General features: G+C 40.5%; 1 protein-coding gene across 6 annotated transcripts in view; it reads left to right on the forward strand.

Annotated features, from left to right (window-relative positions):
• The window catches only part of NTRK3 (neurotrophic receptor tyrosine kinase 3), a 561,369-nt gene that overhangs the window by 530,380 nt on the left and 13,570 nt on the right, over nt 1-17,419 (forward strand). For 3 of the 6 annotated variants that reach the window (XM_055277323.2, XM_055277325.2, XM_063640133.1), the window contains one exon: nt 17,169-17,210. The exons of the other annotated variants lie outside the window; for them this stretch is intronic. In XM_055277323.2, the coding sequence (XP_055133298.2) occupies nt 17,169-17,210 (42 nt within the window). The remainder of the gene's footprint in view (nt 1-17,168; nt 17,211-17,419) is intronic. 6 annotated transcript variants of the gene reach the window in all.

Raw genomic sequence — 17,419 nt, forward strand, 5'->3', positions numbered from 1 at the left:
CGAGGCAAATGGATCATGAGGTCAGGAGATCAAGACCATCTTGTCCAACATGGTGAAACCCCATCTCTACTAAAATAAAAAAAAAAATTAGCTGGGCGTGGTGGCACGTGCCTGTAATCCCAGCTACTTGGGAGGCTGAGGCAGGAGAATCACTTGAACCCCAGAAGCTGAGGTTGCAGTGAGCTGAGATTGCACCACTGCATTCCAGCCTGGTGACAGAGCAAGACTCCGTCTCAAAAAAAAAAAAAAAATGCTTATTGTAGTTTCATTCTAGCTGGGCATGTCTTGGTCATAGACAGGTCCTTTAAAGCAGCATGCTGGGATATCTCCCCACCCAAACAAACTTGGTATTTCTAAGGAACCTAAGGACACATATTTGTTTATTTCCATGTCCAGGGTACACAAGGAGAGCACAAGACAAGCTTTGTTCACCCCTCTTGGCATGCGAGTGTTTTCCAGCCATCACAGAGGTTGTGGAGAAGGTCTGGTTGCAGTGAAGATGTCTATAAGTAGAGAGTATTCTAAAACCCACTGGGACTTGCCCAAAGTCAAACACCAATGTAGTTTAATGGTTTTGAAATTGTGGAATGTGGTTCCCCCCTTCTCATTGCTATCCCAAGTCTTGTGATCCAAGATCATTAAGACTGGCCTTTTGGGGAAAACTAATACAGTCCCCTGTGTAAGATGCCTGTGAATGTACATGGTATCGCATGTCCTCATTAGTTTAGGGAGTTTGGTTTTCTGTTCTTAGTCCCAATCCTCTGAGTTCTTAACTGGAGATTTATCCAGAGAGAAGAAATCTGCCCATTAAATAGTAATGAATCTTAGAACTCTCAGTTGCCTTAGCATTTTGCTTTCTGATGATCTGAAGAAATATAGTGCCTCAGAGCAGAGCAAGCCCCTAGAACAGGATGATAAAAGGTGCCTGGAATGCAGTGGGGCTCAGGTCTTCAAGGAAAGGGGTTGTGGGAGCTACAGGGAAGATGATGGAGGAGGGGAGGGAATCTTTCTGGTTGTGCCATCCAGGACTGCTCACTGAGAATGTTGCCCTAGTCTCGTGATGGGACTTCTTGGTCTGCATCTTATCTTCAAAGCTGGTCAAGTCCCGTTGCTTCCGCAATTCTTTTGGGACAAATGACTCATGAGAAATTCATATGACTACAAGAATTGTGACACCGCCTCCTGTCTGGCGATGATGTGGGTTCTGCTATTTCTAGGCTGGTGCCCACCTCTCTTGAGCCTTAGCTAGTTCCTCTGATTAGTGCTGCCTCCTCTCTTCCTGCCACTTGTGCCTAGCCCTAATGGAAAGTAGATCTCCAGGCAGAAGCATCCGGCTAAAGAATCCTGGCACCGGGGCAAATGCAGCCCTCCAAGGAAAGCTTTTAGTTCAGACACTGGTCTCAGAGCCCACACTGTGAACTGTGTCCTGTGAGGCTTTATGGCCAGTGAAGCTCTGGCATGTGGGTGCAGGCATGTAGGGTGGGGAAGGAGCAAGGGGGAGTCGGGGTGAGAGGAGGCTTATTGTAGCTTCATCCTAGCTGGGCATGTCGGTTTTTACGTGGGCCTCTGGGATCTCTCTGAATCTTTTTTCTTTGGTTCATTTCTAGAAATAGACATTTTATTTCTAGAAATAGAAACTAACTTGAGAGTCGAATTTTCTAGTGTTTTCTTGGGATTTTTTCAGCTGTGACAGAAAACTCTCTACCTTAAGCAAAAAGGCAATGTACTGTCTTTATAATAAAATTTTTGTTTTCCAGGTTTAGGAATTATTTCTAATGTTGGCTTCATTCTAAGACCTAAATAATGTCACCACGTAGAGCCTGTTGCTTCTTCTCTCCCTTCTTCCTTCTCATCTCTACTCTGACTTCTTTCTGTAATTTCATCATCATTCTCTGCCTCTCTCTTTGTCTGCCCAAGACCATGATCTTAGAGAAAGAGATGTTAACGGGAAATAGATTTCCAAATAATCAAGGCTAATGTATTTTGAAAATTATGATGACAAATGCTGCCGCAGTTGAACAGATTATCTGGGACCTAGGTGTTCAGTAGTGAAGGCTTGTCCTCGTCAGGGAGGCCTTGCCGTCCGGAGCCTAGCTGATGAGGTGAGAAATTATCAGTGCCATTTCTACAAGAGTGGGACTGGACATTATGCAGAGAAAAGCTGCAAGAGAAAGACACAGGAAGCAAAGTCCATGACTGGCTGCTTTTTTCCAATCTGTCTATGGAAGAACATAGATATTTTCTGATGTCATCTTTATGAGCACTCTCTGGGCTGGTGTAGGTTCCCATCTTACTTCATTGAATCTGCTGATTTAGATATTTCTGAATGAAAATTCCCCTTCAGCTTTTCTGAGTGTTTTCTGAGTGTTTTATATAAATCAAATTTATAGGATTTCTATCACATTATCCGAAATCTGCCACCCTAACCCATCAATTTACATGCCTTAAATAGTAATTAATCTTAGAACTCTCAGTTGCCTTAGCATTTTGCTTTCTGATGATCTGAAGAAATATAGTGCCTCAGAGCAGAGAAAGCCCCTAGAACAGGATGATAAAAGGTGCCTGGAATGCAGTGGGGCTCAGGTCTTCAAGGAACGGCGTTGTGGGAGCTACAGGGAAGATGATGGAGGAGGGGAGGGAATCTTTCTGGTTGTGCCATCCAGGACTGCTCACTGAGAATGTTGCCCTAGTCTTGTGATGGGACTTCTTTTTACTAATGAGTCTTTTTTCAATTTAGAATGTATAAGAACTTTAACTTGGTGGTGAATAAGAACATTGATTTTGGAATCAGAATAATTTGGGTATAAGACTTGGATCTTTCTGTCTCAAGCATTTTTGAATAAGATGCTTAACTTCTTCCTTTCCATTTTCCCTTCCTCTCTCCCTTTCTCCCTCTCTCCCTCCTCCCCACTTTCCTCCTTCCTTTCTTCCTTTCTCAATACAATGCTGTCAATAATAGTAGTTTTCAGAGCCAATGTGTTTTAGGAGGATTGAGTGAAGCAGTGCATTTCAATTCATTTAGCATTTATCCTAGCACAGCATAAACATGCAATAAGTTGTTGTTTTGTATCCCTGTTCACTGGGACAAAAACTTGGCCCAACTCGACTCCTAAACTTGGAATGCTGAAGGCATCTCTTTCTACCTCTGTTATGGTGGAGACCAGATCTCCAGATAAATTAAGATGAGGGCTCTACCCTTGGGGATTACCTACCCCAGCACTCAGCCTGGCTCGACCTTTTGGGGACCCACTGGGTGACCCTGAGAAAGATACTTTATCCCAGTTTCATTAGCCTACAAACAAGAAGTCCACTTGCTCAAATTCCCCTTCTATTTTTTTTTTTTTTTTTTTTTTTTTTTTTTTTTTTTTTTGAGACGGAGTCTCACTCTGTCGCCCAGGCTGGAGTGCAGTGGCGCAGTCTCGGCTCACTGCAAGCTCCGCCTCCCGGGTTCACGCCATTCTCCCGTCTCAGCCTCTCCGAGTAGCTGGGACTACAGGCGCCCGCCACCACGCCCGGCTAATTTTTTGTAGTTTTAGTAGAGACGGGGTTTCACCGTGGTCCCCTTCTATATTTTTTGGAAACAGGAATGTGTGTAACAGAGGAGGAATGCCTTTGAATAACAACTCTCCAACTGTGATTTCTGGCTTCATATTTAAGACGTTCTTGTAGGTTCATCCTCAGAGCAGTCCTCTCCTGCCTTTTGACCTTGAAGGAGAAGCCAAGAGACAGGGCTTGTTTATAAAGAGAGATGGAGCAGCCCACAGCTGCAGGCCTCAGATTATGGCCTGGAATGCCAGATGCTGCATGGAGGTACAGCTCCTCCATCTCTTTCATCTGAACCTGCCCTTGGCCTACACCCTTCACTGCCGAGAGGCACCCCGGGACCCAGTTGTAGAGTAGCAGGCTGTGTGGAACGAAGTGGACCCCAGAGCACTAACCTTCTCACAGGGCCAGGAGGGGCATCCAAAAGCTATCCAGTCTCTACTTGACCAAATCATCCAATTTTGGAACTGGATGATACCTAAAGGTCAACTAGTGGAACTCTTTTTCTCACCCTACCAATTATGCAGATGAGAACACAGGAGGCCAGAGGTGAGCCAGGAGGTACGATGCCAACTAAGGCAGGGCCCTGGAGCTCCTGAATTCTGGCCCATGCTCTCCTTCACTGCCTACAGCACACACACACACACATACACCCTCTGTAAAGTCAGGCTGCTGATGCTGCAGATGTTAGGAAGGGACTTGAGTTGAGCTTTTGTTCGGTGTTCTTGATGTCCTGATTCAGATGAGAAAATTATGTTTTCAACAATCTCATGCAATTTTTGAGCAGAGAGGAATCTTAGCAAAACTCTGGTCCAACTATGTTATTATTCCAAGTGTGAATATTGAGACCAAAAGAAAGCATGGGCTGCCAGAACCACAGGGTGGCACACTAGTAGAACTGGGACAAGAACCCAGATGACCTGAGTCTCAATCCAGTGCTCTTTTCACTCTGGTTCCTGGTTTCTCTTGGTGCCAGACCTTCCCCCTGGCTGTCTCCATCCCAGGATGTTAAAGATGCCTCTAGGCCTTGCCAGGGCTGTGTGGCTGGGTTAATAGATACCCCTTTCCTGGCATTTCTCAGGGGAAGGCCCAACTAGAAACCTGTGGTGCTTAAAAAGAGTGGTGGTACTTCTTTTTTTGATGAATCACCTTGCAGTTTCCAGAGTGCTTTGACTGCTGTTACCACCCAACCTCAGACTTCCTTGAGAATTTAACCCTGTTATTTTTTCCAAGTTGAATCCCCACTTTTAAATGAAGATAAAGGACATTATCAACTGTTTCATGTCTGTGGTCCTGCAAGTGATCTGTGAGCTCTCTCCTCTGAGGCACTGAGCATCCTTCCTTTAGAATTAAAGGGTCTTTTTTCATGACTCAAAGAAAAATCCCATTTTCCATTGGATGAAGAGTGCATTCAATTCCCAAGAAAGCTTTAGGTGTGTGAAAAGGCTAATTGTGTCCACCTTCTCCTTGCCCTTATCAAAGCCCCTCCAGCGGCCAGTCAATGGACAGATGGGAAATTCAGCTCCAGCTCAGAGAAGCTAGATAAGGCAGGCTGTAGCCTACGAAGGACTTGTATATTCTTTATGTCATCTCCCATGATGTGCATCCGACTACCGTTTGCCTGGGGATGTGGCCATCAGTAGTAGGTTTCTGCTGTGCTATGTATTGTTTACTGAAGAAATTAAAATATGCAAAGTGTTCCTGGTCCCCTTTTTGGGCTCACTCTCCAGCTACTTCTGGCATTTTCTGTTGGCAGTTAATAAAACAAAAGGGGGGCCCAAAGGCTCGGGTCTCCCTCCAGCTAGAATGGTTAATTTGGAGTGGTTTGGAAGTAGTAGATATTACCTCTAGCTACAGCTGTGCCTTTCTGGCTGATCTGTCCAACCTGCAATATGTGCCCTGACTGATGGATCCATGGATCTGAGCTTGGTTCAGACCTCCAGCTTTGTTGAGTGACTTGAGCTCTTTTAACATCATCTTAAAGTTTGTTTCCACTAGAAGATACTGGTGCAGCCAGGAGGCCTCGGTGTAGCCATTTGCGAAAGGAAATAAGGGCCAAATTATGTTTCAGCTCACATCTTTGGAGTTGAAATGTCTGCTCTATAAAAAAATACATTGCTTGGGGGCAGTAAAGGACAATGAGGTCTCAGAAAGAGTGCTAGAATTTAGGCAGGATTAAGAAAGAGGAAAACAAAATAAGTTATAAAAGACATGTGTTCCTGGGGCTTCCCTCAGAACTTTGCTCCTGGCAGATGCAGCTCTAGGTAAGAGAGCTGGGGAGAATCACAATGGGCCTATTTATCCTCTAGGCTCACACTGCTAAACAGCTTGGCTCTCAACTCCTTGTATTTTTGGAAGACTCCAAGGGTTTTTCCTAATCCTGGGGCTAGAGGCTCAGACTGAGACAGCCGTTCCACTGAGATTCCGCTAAATGGATGCTGTTTGCGTAAACTGTCAGAAAGCCCTGCTCTGAGGGAGCAATACTATAATGATGTCTTTGTGAGTTTTCACTGCATTTTCCCTCCAAAGAATCTCAAGCACCTACTAGACCCGGGGCTGAGATCTCCAGTTTGTCTATAAGAAGCTAGATAATAGTCTGCCCTGCTTTACTGGGAAGAGGAGAGGCAAAAAGAAGGCAAGCAATTCTGACTTGATAAGTCAGAAGTCTGATGTCACTGTAGAAAAGTCATAATCTCTTGTATAAAGCTTGCATCTGTGGAGTTTCCATAACTGGGACGAGGCCACAGATGGACATGTATTTTTGAGTGCACACTCATGTATTGTAGATCAGAAATCAAAAGCATATCCAAACTAACATATCCCTAAGGCACGCACCCACACAAACTGGGGAGAACACAGAGTTCTACCAGGTGACTCAAAGTCTATATACACCAGGGTAAAAAGAAGGAAAACTATAGAACTGTCGATGAACAGAGTCAAACTCTGTAATATATATATATATATATATTTTTTTTTTTTTTTCTTTCCTTTCTTTCTTTTTTTTTCTTTGAGACAGAGTCTCACTCTGTCACCAGGCTGGAGTGCAGTGGTGCGATCTCGGCTCACTGCAACCTCTGCCTCTCAGGTTCAAACAATTCTCCTGCCTCAGCCTCCTGAGTAGTTGGGACTACAGGTGTGTGCCACCACGCCCAGCTAATTTTTGTATTTTTAGTAGAGACAGTGTTTCGCCATGTTGGCCAGGATGATCTCTATGTCTTGACCTCATGATTTGCCTGCCTTGGCCTCCCAAAGTGCTGGGATTATAGGTGTGAGCCACTGCACCTGGCCTGTAAAATATTTTAAGAGATTTATTCTGAGCCAAATATGAGTGACGATGGCCATGGCCAGACAAAGCCCTCATGAGGTCCTGAGAACATGTGCCCAATGTGGTCGGGGTACAGCTTGGTTTTATATACTTTTAGGGAGGCATGAGACATCAATCAAATACATTTAGGAAATATATTTGTTTGGTTCAGAAAGGCAGGACAAGTCAACGCGGGGAGGTGGGGGTGGGTTCCAGGCTATAGGTATATTTAAACATTTTCTGGTTGACAATTGGTTGAATTTATCTGAAGATCTGGATCAATGGGAAGGAATGTTCAGGTTAAGATAAAGGATTGTGGAGACCACGTTGTATTGTGCAGAGGAATCTTTCAGAAAGCAGACTTCAGAGAGCGAGCAGGTTGTAAAATGTTTCTTATCATCACCCTAAAGGAGTATCTGGCTCTTAGTTGATCATCTCCCGGATCTGGAAAGAAAGGAAGGAAAACAAAGGGGAAAGGAGATTCTCCATATAATGTGGATTTTTCCCACAAGAGACTTTGCAGGGCAATTTCAAGGTATGGCAAGGAAATATATTTTGGGGTAAAACATTTTAACTTTTTCCCTTGTTATGCCAAAGTCAGATTGGAAAATAATTAATGATATATAGGGTTAAATAAAACCCATGTGATGAGAATTTGTGGTTTGTAGGGCATACTCCCCAAACCCCTTAGATAGGAATCTGGGCAAGATAAAAAATTCAGAGCTTCATCCTCAGAACCAAAATGTAGACTTCATGAGACTCAATCTGTATATTTGTGATTTGTTTGCCTTTGTGTATGTATGCTATAGTCCAGTAGTACGTTTACATTACAAACAATAACAAGACTCTGTGGTACTTCAGTTCTGTTTCATTTACTATTCTTAGTGACTTGGACAAGTCATTGCTTTTCTGGCCAAGGTTTCTATGTCTGCAAGTAGGCTGGGTAACTTCCAACCCTGTGTGTTTGTTAGCTACAGCTTTAGTGTTGAATCTTTTCTTTCAAGCCCTGGATTCTGAGAAACTTGGATTTGAGGAGCTGGGCAACGTACAGTTACAGGGTAGGGCTGCTCCCCACCCCCACAAAGATATACCAGGAATCCAGATGACATCTGGAGAAAAAGTAGGCTGAACCACCAAAGAGATATGCCTAACAAATGATTAGGTGGTTGAGAAGAGAGCCAAAGAACTGGTTCAAAATACAGCGTCCAGTATCCACAACTCAGAATACTCTTAGACAGTGAGGAGAGAGTAGAGCGGGGGAGGAGGACGAAAGGTTGGAACTAGGGGAGAGTTTCTGAAGGCCAGGCTGCTGTTTCTAAGATTCTGGCAGCCTGTCACATATGTGGGGAAGGAATTATTAAGAGAGACCAACAGTTGGAGAAGGAGGGCAGTGAGAAGGGGTCATTCCAGGAAGGAGGGCTATATCATTCTGATTAACTAGTTTAGAACAAAAGCATTCTCTTTACTGCTTGGAGACAGAACACATTAGAGGAAGACTTTGGACCTTTCCTCCTCCATTTAGGCCATTTATTTCTGGAAATGTCCAAGGGAAGTTTCACCAACCCCATATGATCAGGGAATGATCAGGGCAGGACTAACAGGCCCAGGTCTGTATCTATGACTGTACACATGATGCACATGCATTGTCACACACACATGTCCATCTAAACCACCTCCCCACAGTGTATGGATGTGCATATGTATATTACATGTAGCTAACCCATTATGTGCAGCCATGCGTGTGAAATACCTAAACCCTCTGGAACAAGAGTTGATGATTTTAAAGACTGTTATGGTGGCTGCTGGGACTGCTAGTGGGGTCATGTTCAAGGTGACTGCTAGCCCTAGCTGATGCCATCCTCAGACAGCCAACCAAGGTGGAACAGGCCAAGGCCACTGGGGCATGTGGGAAACCAGACTTCCCAGGGAATGATGAAGGCATAGACTTAGTTTTTCATGTTTTCTTAATGCACATAACCACTTTTCTATGTGAATAGACAAGCAATCAAGAAAGATTAAATTTTAATAAATAAAAAATGGCACTTACCATAAATGACACCCTTTATGATAATCTCCTGATAGACCATTTATCACTAACATATGTTGCCAAGGTTTTACCACTCTTCAGAGTTGTCTCCTCCAAAGTAGATGAGTTGCTTTCTCATGTACTTCAAACATTTATGACTCAGCTCATGCAGATTAGGGAATACAGAGGAAGCTTGAATCCCTCCACTAGTTCCAGAAATATTATGCCCTGTGAATCCACACTTGCTCATCTTTGCTGGGTCTCAGTTTTTTTATCTGGAATATGGGTTACTTCGTGTCCTGTATACCTCATCGGAGTTGTGTGAGGATACATGATTTGAACCTCTCAGTGAGAAGCAGGCTTCTCTGTGATTTTTGGAATCTGCCAGCTGGCTCCTTCTGTAATTAGACGCGGAAGCCTGAGAACCTTGTAGAACTTAGCTGAGTTTCTATTTAACCCAAAGCGGTGGGTTCCCTCTAACTGAAGAAAAATTGCAGTCACTCAATGGAAATGAGCAAGACAATTCTCTTTTCAGGAAAGGCTGGCTTAGAAGAGAAGGGACAGCTGTGGTTGGGTGAGTTGGGAGGTAGGAGATTCCCCAGAGTGGAACACTGCCGTGTGGGGCATTCTGCCCCAAGTAGAACCTGGAGCCTGAGAATTTGTAGCCGCTAGACTTTGAACACCTTCTGCACCACTTATTCCTGGCCCTGAGGAGTGGGGCAAAGCGTGAGCCCTAAGGACTTGAATGAAAGAGATGGTTTGGGGGTTTCAGCTAGGCATCCCAGGGATGGAGGTGGAACTGCTGCTCTTGATCCCCTCCTGTCCCATTCTCCCAGTATATATAGAGCTGATGGCTTGAGGAGGGGTAGGATACAGCCTTGGGGAAAGACAAGAGGAGCAGGACTCTGAACTTTGCACCATTAAATGCTCAGTCTCTTTACCTGTGGTCTTGAAATGTTTATGCTCCTATAAGAATGTTGAAAAAATATATATGTCCCTTGCACATCTTAAGTCACCATCAAAAATCTCCAAAGCAATTTTAAGTAGTTGCATTCAATGTCATTTCCAGAATATTGTAAATATTGACATTAAAAATACATCATTCCTTTAACACATCTGATGAACTTTAAGTACCAGAGCAATTTGGTACATCATCTATTAAACACATGAACAAGTTCTTAAACAGTCAGTTTTACATGGCTCCTGTTCCTTGAATTTATATTTTCATTGCAGTTACCCCACTGAATTTTATCTTTGTATATTTTTATGCATGAAATCCTTTTATTGGTCACTCTATCATAATTTACTGTGACGAAAATATGTATGAAGATTTAAATTTAATTTTTAATGGCCAATGATCATGCATTTCTAGATGTTAAGTGTTTTTGGTTTGAGTTATCATTATGATTACTAGTAATACACAGAAATTAGAAATTAAGGTGTAATTATTAGTGATGCACAAAAAAGGTGTCGACAAAATAATATATCAATTTTTGATGAATATAAAAGATAAAAAGTAAAATATTAATGGAAATGCATCTCATATTTTCAATTAGTTCATGTATTCATTAATGAATATTGTTTTAAACTAAGAAAGATAAATTGATGGAAAAGAAAGAAATTTTGTTATTGAAATGTAACTCAATTCTTTGAACTATTATCTAGTTATACTCCTAAAATCACATATTGGACTGTTATCAAAAATAACTTTCAATCTTCTCTCAGCTGATAATTCTTTTAAGTTTGTCCCGCTCCAGTTGTTTGAAAATAATTGAAAACTATCCAACTTGCAAATAGATTTTTCCCCAATCATTAGAGATTCATTTTCAACACCTGTACCAGTATTTTATACAGTTCCTTCCATTGTACTCTGTAGCGTTTCACTCCTGAGATTTAGAATGGATGAGAAATTTGTCCTTCCTTTTTGAGAGTGGTGTGTGTGTGTGTGTGTGTGTGTGTGTGTATGTGTGTGTGTTGGAAGTGGGGGCAACTGGACAAGGGATTGATGGATCGCAGGGGCTCTGCATTTAATTTTAGAAAAAATCCATGTGAGAGTTGTGCATCTGCAAAATCCCTCAAAACTATCCTTGCCTGAGTACACGCTGGATAGACTTCATGTTCTGCATATTCTGGTTTGAAACCACTTGCATGGACACTGTACTGTATCTCTGCCTATTACATGGCATGGAAATTCTAGACCTCATCCCATGGGACAGTGGCTCTTGCTCTTCAGGGTGTGTATGGATAACAGGAGGTATATGTAAAAAGTGCACTTCCCCATGGACGATAACAAAAGACTGGAAACAATCAAAGTGCCTATTAATAGGAGGTTGGTGGGAGAAACTGTGGCATCTTTAAGCACAGTGGAATCCTCTACAGCTATAAAAAGAATGAGTGAACTTCAGTGAAAAAAGCCAAGAATAGAACAGATATGGTATGCCACATTTTATCTAAGATAGTGATGAAGTGAATGTAAATCCATATTTGCTTATGTAAGAAACAATGGAAAGATAAACTAAAACCAAACAAAAATGGTTATCTGTAGGAGGAAGAGAATAGGGTGAGGAGATTGAGCAGAGATGGGACAAAATTTTCCTTGAATGTACCTTGTTTTGTGGTTTTGACTTTGAAACAATGTCTCAGTTTTTACATCATTATAGAGCAACATTAAATAAAATAGAAAATAAAAAACAAAGCAAGTCCTAAAAATTAAAAGCAAACATGAAACAAATAAGCCTAATTGTGTATTACACCGGTGGCTTCACCACACAGAAAGGAGTTACTACAAATGACTTTAAAACAGAGCTGTGTTTTCTATATGCCCCTAGTAGGTAGATTCTAAGGACAGAAAGAGCTGCAAAGATTGTAGGTTGAAGGTTGTTTTCAGTAATCATTTTATTAGTAATAATATTTGAACTGTTATTTTGAAACTCTCTCTAATATACTGTATATTATTTATACAAATTAGGGTAAAGCGGATAATATCATGAGTGTTAATAGGAATCAAGATTTTCTGCATGAGAAAAACACAAATATAAAATTAAAGAAGTAAAAGCTCTGTAATTCTAAATTTGATATGAAAAATCAATATGAAATCATGTTTTTTTCTCTTAAGAATTTTTTTTCCTAGCTATTTTTACAACAAAGACCTAGAAATAATAACCACCCCAGTAAAGATGAGCACTCCAGTGATCCATGTTGTGGTCTTTAAATTCCATTGCCCTCCAGAAGGATCCAGGAATCCCTGGAGATATGGCTGATTCAAAGACTGGAGTAGGAAATGTACAAGATGAGCCTAGAATATTATTTTATGTCAGAAAGCAAGGATGCTATGAAGACTATTTATTGGCATTATTTGAGAAGACACAGGCATAGGCTTTCATTTCCCAAAGATGAAACTCCAGGCATCAGAAATAATAACTACTAACTACAATAGAATGAAACACTTCAAGTGTGCGTGTGTGTGTGTGTGTGTGTGTGTGTGTGTGTGTTTAAAGACCGAGCATTGGTAATGCTTTCCAAAACCAAAACAAACCAAAACAAACCTCTCATTGGTCACCTCTGGAGGATGCTATGGGATGAATTCATTATTCTAATAACTAGTAAATAAGGAGAAAGAATTTATCTTACCTGTCCTGTATAAACAGTTTCCAGTGTAGCCAAATAGCTGATAAAAGGAACTTTATATTTATAAAAGATTTCCAGCTAATATATGCTGAAGGAATACTATATTTACAATATCATCCTTTTGCAGCCACTAAAGAAATAATGGACCTGGGCAATGATCATCAGTGGCTGCTAAAATTGCTAGGTGAAAGGGAACTTTATAATAATCAGATTGAATCCACTGATCAGTCTTAACATCACAAAGAAGTTTGCTGGTGTTGTGTTACAGAAGGAAGCAAACAGCACCATTTATGAACCTAGATCTAATTAGAGCTCTGGATACCTGGTCAGGTATCATCAAATGTTCCTGATTATAGGAAATGCGGCAGATGGTGGAACAGGTGAAATAACCCATGGGGACACAGTGAAATAAACAGACTGTGAGAAATATTTGGGACAAGTGACCTGGGATCATCAACAATAAATAAATAAATAAATAAATAAATAAATAAATAAATGGAAATTTGGGGCAGAAGGTAGGGGAATCCTATAGATTAAGAGACACTAGGAGACATTACTAAATGTGATGTGTGGACCTTTTCTGGATCCAACTTTCAAAAATCACTTGAAAACATTTGGGAACTTTTGACACTGAATTGTGTTTGGTGTTAAGGCATTATTAGTATTTTGATAACGCTACAACAAAACCGTATGTTTCTGGTTCTCCTACCCTTTGAGTCTAAGTCAGAGGCCACCCAATTCTGTAAAAGATCACATAGTAAATCTTTTAGTCTTTGCAGGTGGCCCCAGTTGCAACTTTAAGGTGATCTCTTCTGTAACTATTCAACTCAGGCCATGCATTATGAAAGCAATCATAGACAATATGGAAACTAATCAGCCAGGCATGGTGCCACGTGCCTGTAATCCCGGCAACTCGGGAGGCAGAAGGAGGAGAATTGCTTGAACCCAGGAGGTGGAGGTTGCAGTGAGCCGAGATCCTGCCACTGCACTCCAGCCTGGGTGACAAGAGTGAGGCTCCGTCTCAAAAAAAAAAAAAAAAAAAAGGAACTAATGAACTAACGAGCATGGTTATATGCCAGTAAAACTCTGTTTCTAGTAACAAGTGACAAGCTACAATTTGTTGACCTCTGGTCTAATTCATTGGGTTTGCCATCAAGTCTAGGAATCTGTATTTTTAACAAGCATGCCAGGTGCTTATGATCAGGCAAACAGCCCTGGGAGGTGATTATAGTTATCCCTTCCATTTTCACACCAGAAAACAGGCTTGAGTAGGAAAAATGACTTGCCCAGGGATCCACAGCTAGAAGGTAGCAGAGCTGTGTTTATAGGGGAAAATCCTGGCTGCCATGTCCCCTCTCTGCCACATTCACCCCACTGGAGGATGCTAAGGAGAAACAGGGAGAGAAGACTGGGAAGAGCACAGGAGAAGAGAGAAGAAAGTTTTTTTCTGTGCATTGTATCCCTAATTCATCAGTCTTCTTTAGGATGAGGCAGAGGCAAAGGGAGTGAGAGAGAGCCTGAACGCGTGCAGAAAGCCCAGCGGATAAAAGGAGGATGTTCTGGAGCATAATGTCAACTTCCTCAACAGGCCTGAAATCCAGAGTTGCCAGACTTTGCAAATAAAAATACAGGACACCTTGCTAAATTTGAATTTTAGACAAAAAAAAAAAAAACAAAAAACCAACATATTTTTAGTACGAGTATGTTCCATGCAATATCTGGGACATCATTATAATTTTTTAAAATGTTGTTTAACTGAAAGTCAAATTTAACTAGGCATCCTGTATTTAATCTGGCAGCTCTGCTAACGTGTGAAGCAAATTAGTAAAAGCGTTTAACAAAATATTGGTGGGAAAGGGGTCAAGGGCACCCCCTGCAAAGGGATTTTGGGAATCATCAGGAAGCTGCTTATAGGGAAGGTTCAGAGTTCACAGGCACTGAACTTCTCTGGCTTGGCCAGATTTTGGAATAGGCACTTGACCCTCTCCTGTAAGTTCCTGGTTTGTAGTTGACCTTGGCATGGATATCCTAAAACCTGAGTTGATCAGGTACCTCTGGTCTCTCTACACAAAATCCGGAATCATTCAGAACCCATCTGGTCTTTGGGTATAAAAGGAATTTTATGGAGATAGTGACATTCTCGTTCTGCTCCAGCTTGATCCCTAGTATACCAGGAGTGGTCATTTTTCTGAGAAACGGTCTTAATAATGCAACCAGGATTGCATTCTTTAATTAGTGCTCATTCCGCATGAGCACTTTCAGCCTCCCAGATTTTTCAAACTCTCTTCCTCTTTGTGATCGTGTGTGATAGGGCAGGGAAGGGCAATGATTGGTGGAAGGTACCAAGGTAGCCGTGGGCTCTTCCCCAGTGCAATCCAAAGATCTGTTTCCCTCCAAGTACTTATTTTTATTTCTGGAATCATTCCTTGGAATATTTCCTGTGCCTTATTACTTACATCTCTTTTTTCAGGGTTCAGCCTTAAAATCCTTAATTATCTCATTGAGAGCTTAGGTCAGTAGCTAACATTTCTTATGCAGTGCTTGGGCAAGGTACCTTATCTTCATCTGTGACATGGGGATGATAGAGGTTTCTATTGCACAGGAATGGAGAGAGCTTAAATAAGGGATGTATGTAACATGCAGTGGCCAGCACTCATTATTAATTAATTAGCATTATTCTTATTGTTCATATTACTGTTTCTGGCTAGTTTATGTCTGGCTAAGTTTTACCATTGGACATATTTGTCAATAATTTTTTACTGGGGAAAGTTTTGACCACTACCTTCCCCAGACAGGGTCTCTCCAAAGAATGATATTGGTCACCTTGGAGGAAAATCAACATGGATTTTTATGGGAAATAAGGAAATTAGGTTTGTTATGCTGCGCAGTAGCATATAAAGACACACACAATGAACAGTTACTCTACTTTGTGTATATACTTTTGCACTTATTGATGCTCAATGGGTTTTTACATACATAATCTCATTTTAGGCAGGCTGTTGCTTCACTCTTATTTTGAAGATGAGGAAACTGAAGTGCACAGGGTGTTAAGTGCTTGTCAAAAGTGACATTTAGAGCCCAGGGCTTCTGACTTCCAATGTCATACTCTTTGTTGTATCACAGGCTTCTTGAAATATTTTATTAATAGTCCACCCTGGAAGAATGCAGTATAAATTTCATCCACATTGGTTGTGCTGCTTGGTTAGAATTTTGAAGATTCTTCTCAGGGGAGTCTCTGTGACCAACTAATATCCTTCTGACACTTTTTTGCTCAAATACTTAAGCGCATTACAGTTTACACCCAAGACACTTGAATTTCTGTCTGTAAAATTGGAGCTTTCAATCTGGAATACCTCTTCTGGATTGTGTTTAAAATTATGAAATGAGATACACACCAGCATCAATTTGTAGGACTCTGTTATTGAAAAATTTTCACCAAGAGAAATGTTCCTATATTTCTGACTTCTATTTTTTAAATCAACAAACCAAGTTCAATAAACCAGTCTATGATGTTCTATCACAAACGTAATTTTTCTTTTAAAAATATTAATTTTTTGAATAAATAGAACTTAAATTAGGTCCACTGGTTTCCTTATATTTGCACTTTTTTTTTTTTACTATTTTTAAATTTTCAAGTGTGATACATGATTGTCACAAAATTTCAAACAGCATAGAAATATATATATGTGTGTGTGTGTTTATGTGTGTGTGTGTATATATATATAGCAAAAAGTGGGATTTTTCTCTTTGGTCATTACTCACATACTATAGAGGAAGCCACTGGTTTGTTGGTTTTCTGGACATTTTTCTACGCATTTTCAAGGTTACATGGTATCACTATATATTTGCATCTGTATCCACATATACATTTTTACATGAATAAGAATACTACAATATATTTTTCAATGCCTTGTGTTGTCACTTAATATATCTTAGATATATTTATGTATCAGTACACATAGCTCTACTATATTCTTTTTAACTGCTGCATATAACTTTAATGGTGAACAAATTTTTGCCTTTAGAATGAATGAAATAAACACCTTTAACTAAATATTTTTGCTTACATGAGTGAATTATCTTTCTAAGACTCCTAGAGGTGAAATTGCTGGGTTCAAAGTCACTTGCACCTTTAATGTCGACAGATTTTACCAAGCTGCCCTCAGAAAAAGCAGAAACATTTCTCACCAGTGGCATTTGAGAATAACTCTTTCCTCACCCCTCTCAAACACAAGATAGCAACAATTTTTTTCAATCTTTCCCTATTGACATTCAGAAATGTGTGTTTCTGTTGTTTTAATTGACATCTTTTCATATGTTTGTGGCCATTTCTAGTCCTTTTGTGGATCATCTGTTCTTATCCTGTATTCATTTTTCTGTTGGGTTGCTTTTCCTAACTAATTTGAAGGAGCACTTTGTATTATATGGATTTTAATTCTTTGTCTGTTACATATATTGTACTTTTTTGGCCATTTGTCTTTTAGCTATGCTTATGTTGTCTTTTGCCATGCAAAAGCATTTAATTTTTGTAAGTTGTAGCTCTAAATCTTGTTCTTGATGGTTTCTTGAACATGTGTCTTATTTAGGAAGGCCTTCCTTTTCTGAGGATATAGAATACTTTTCTAAGTTTTCTTCTAATATTATTATTGTTTTGTTTTTTATGTTTAGCTCTTTAATCCATCTGGAAATGATTTTTGTATATGGTGTGAGGTAGGTATCTAAGTGTATTTTTTTAATGAATAGTTCATTGTCCCAACACTTTAATTACTAACCCATTGTTTCATATATTAAATTCCAATATTTATACATGGGTCTGCCTCTGGACTCTCTAGTTTGTTCCATTAATAAATTTGTCTACCCTATGCCAAAATGCAATGTGTTCATTACCTAGTTTGATAAAATGCTTTGCTATCTGATAG

This window comes from Symphalangus syndactylus, chromosome 5, assembly GCF_028878055.3.
Source record: "Symphalangus syndactylus isolate Jambi chromosome 5, NHGRI_mSymSyn1-v2.1_pri, whole genome shotgun sequence".
In the NCBI taxonomy this organism is placed as follows: domain Eukaryota; kingdom Metazoa; phylum Chordata; class Mammalia; order Primates; family Hylobatidae; genus Symphalangus; species Symphalangus syndactylus.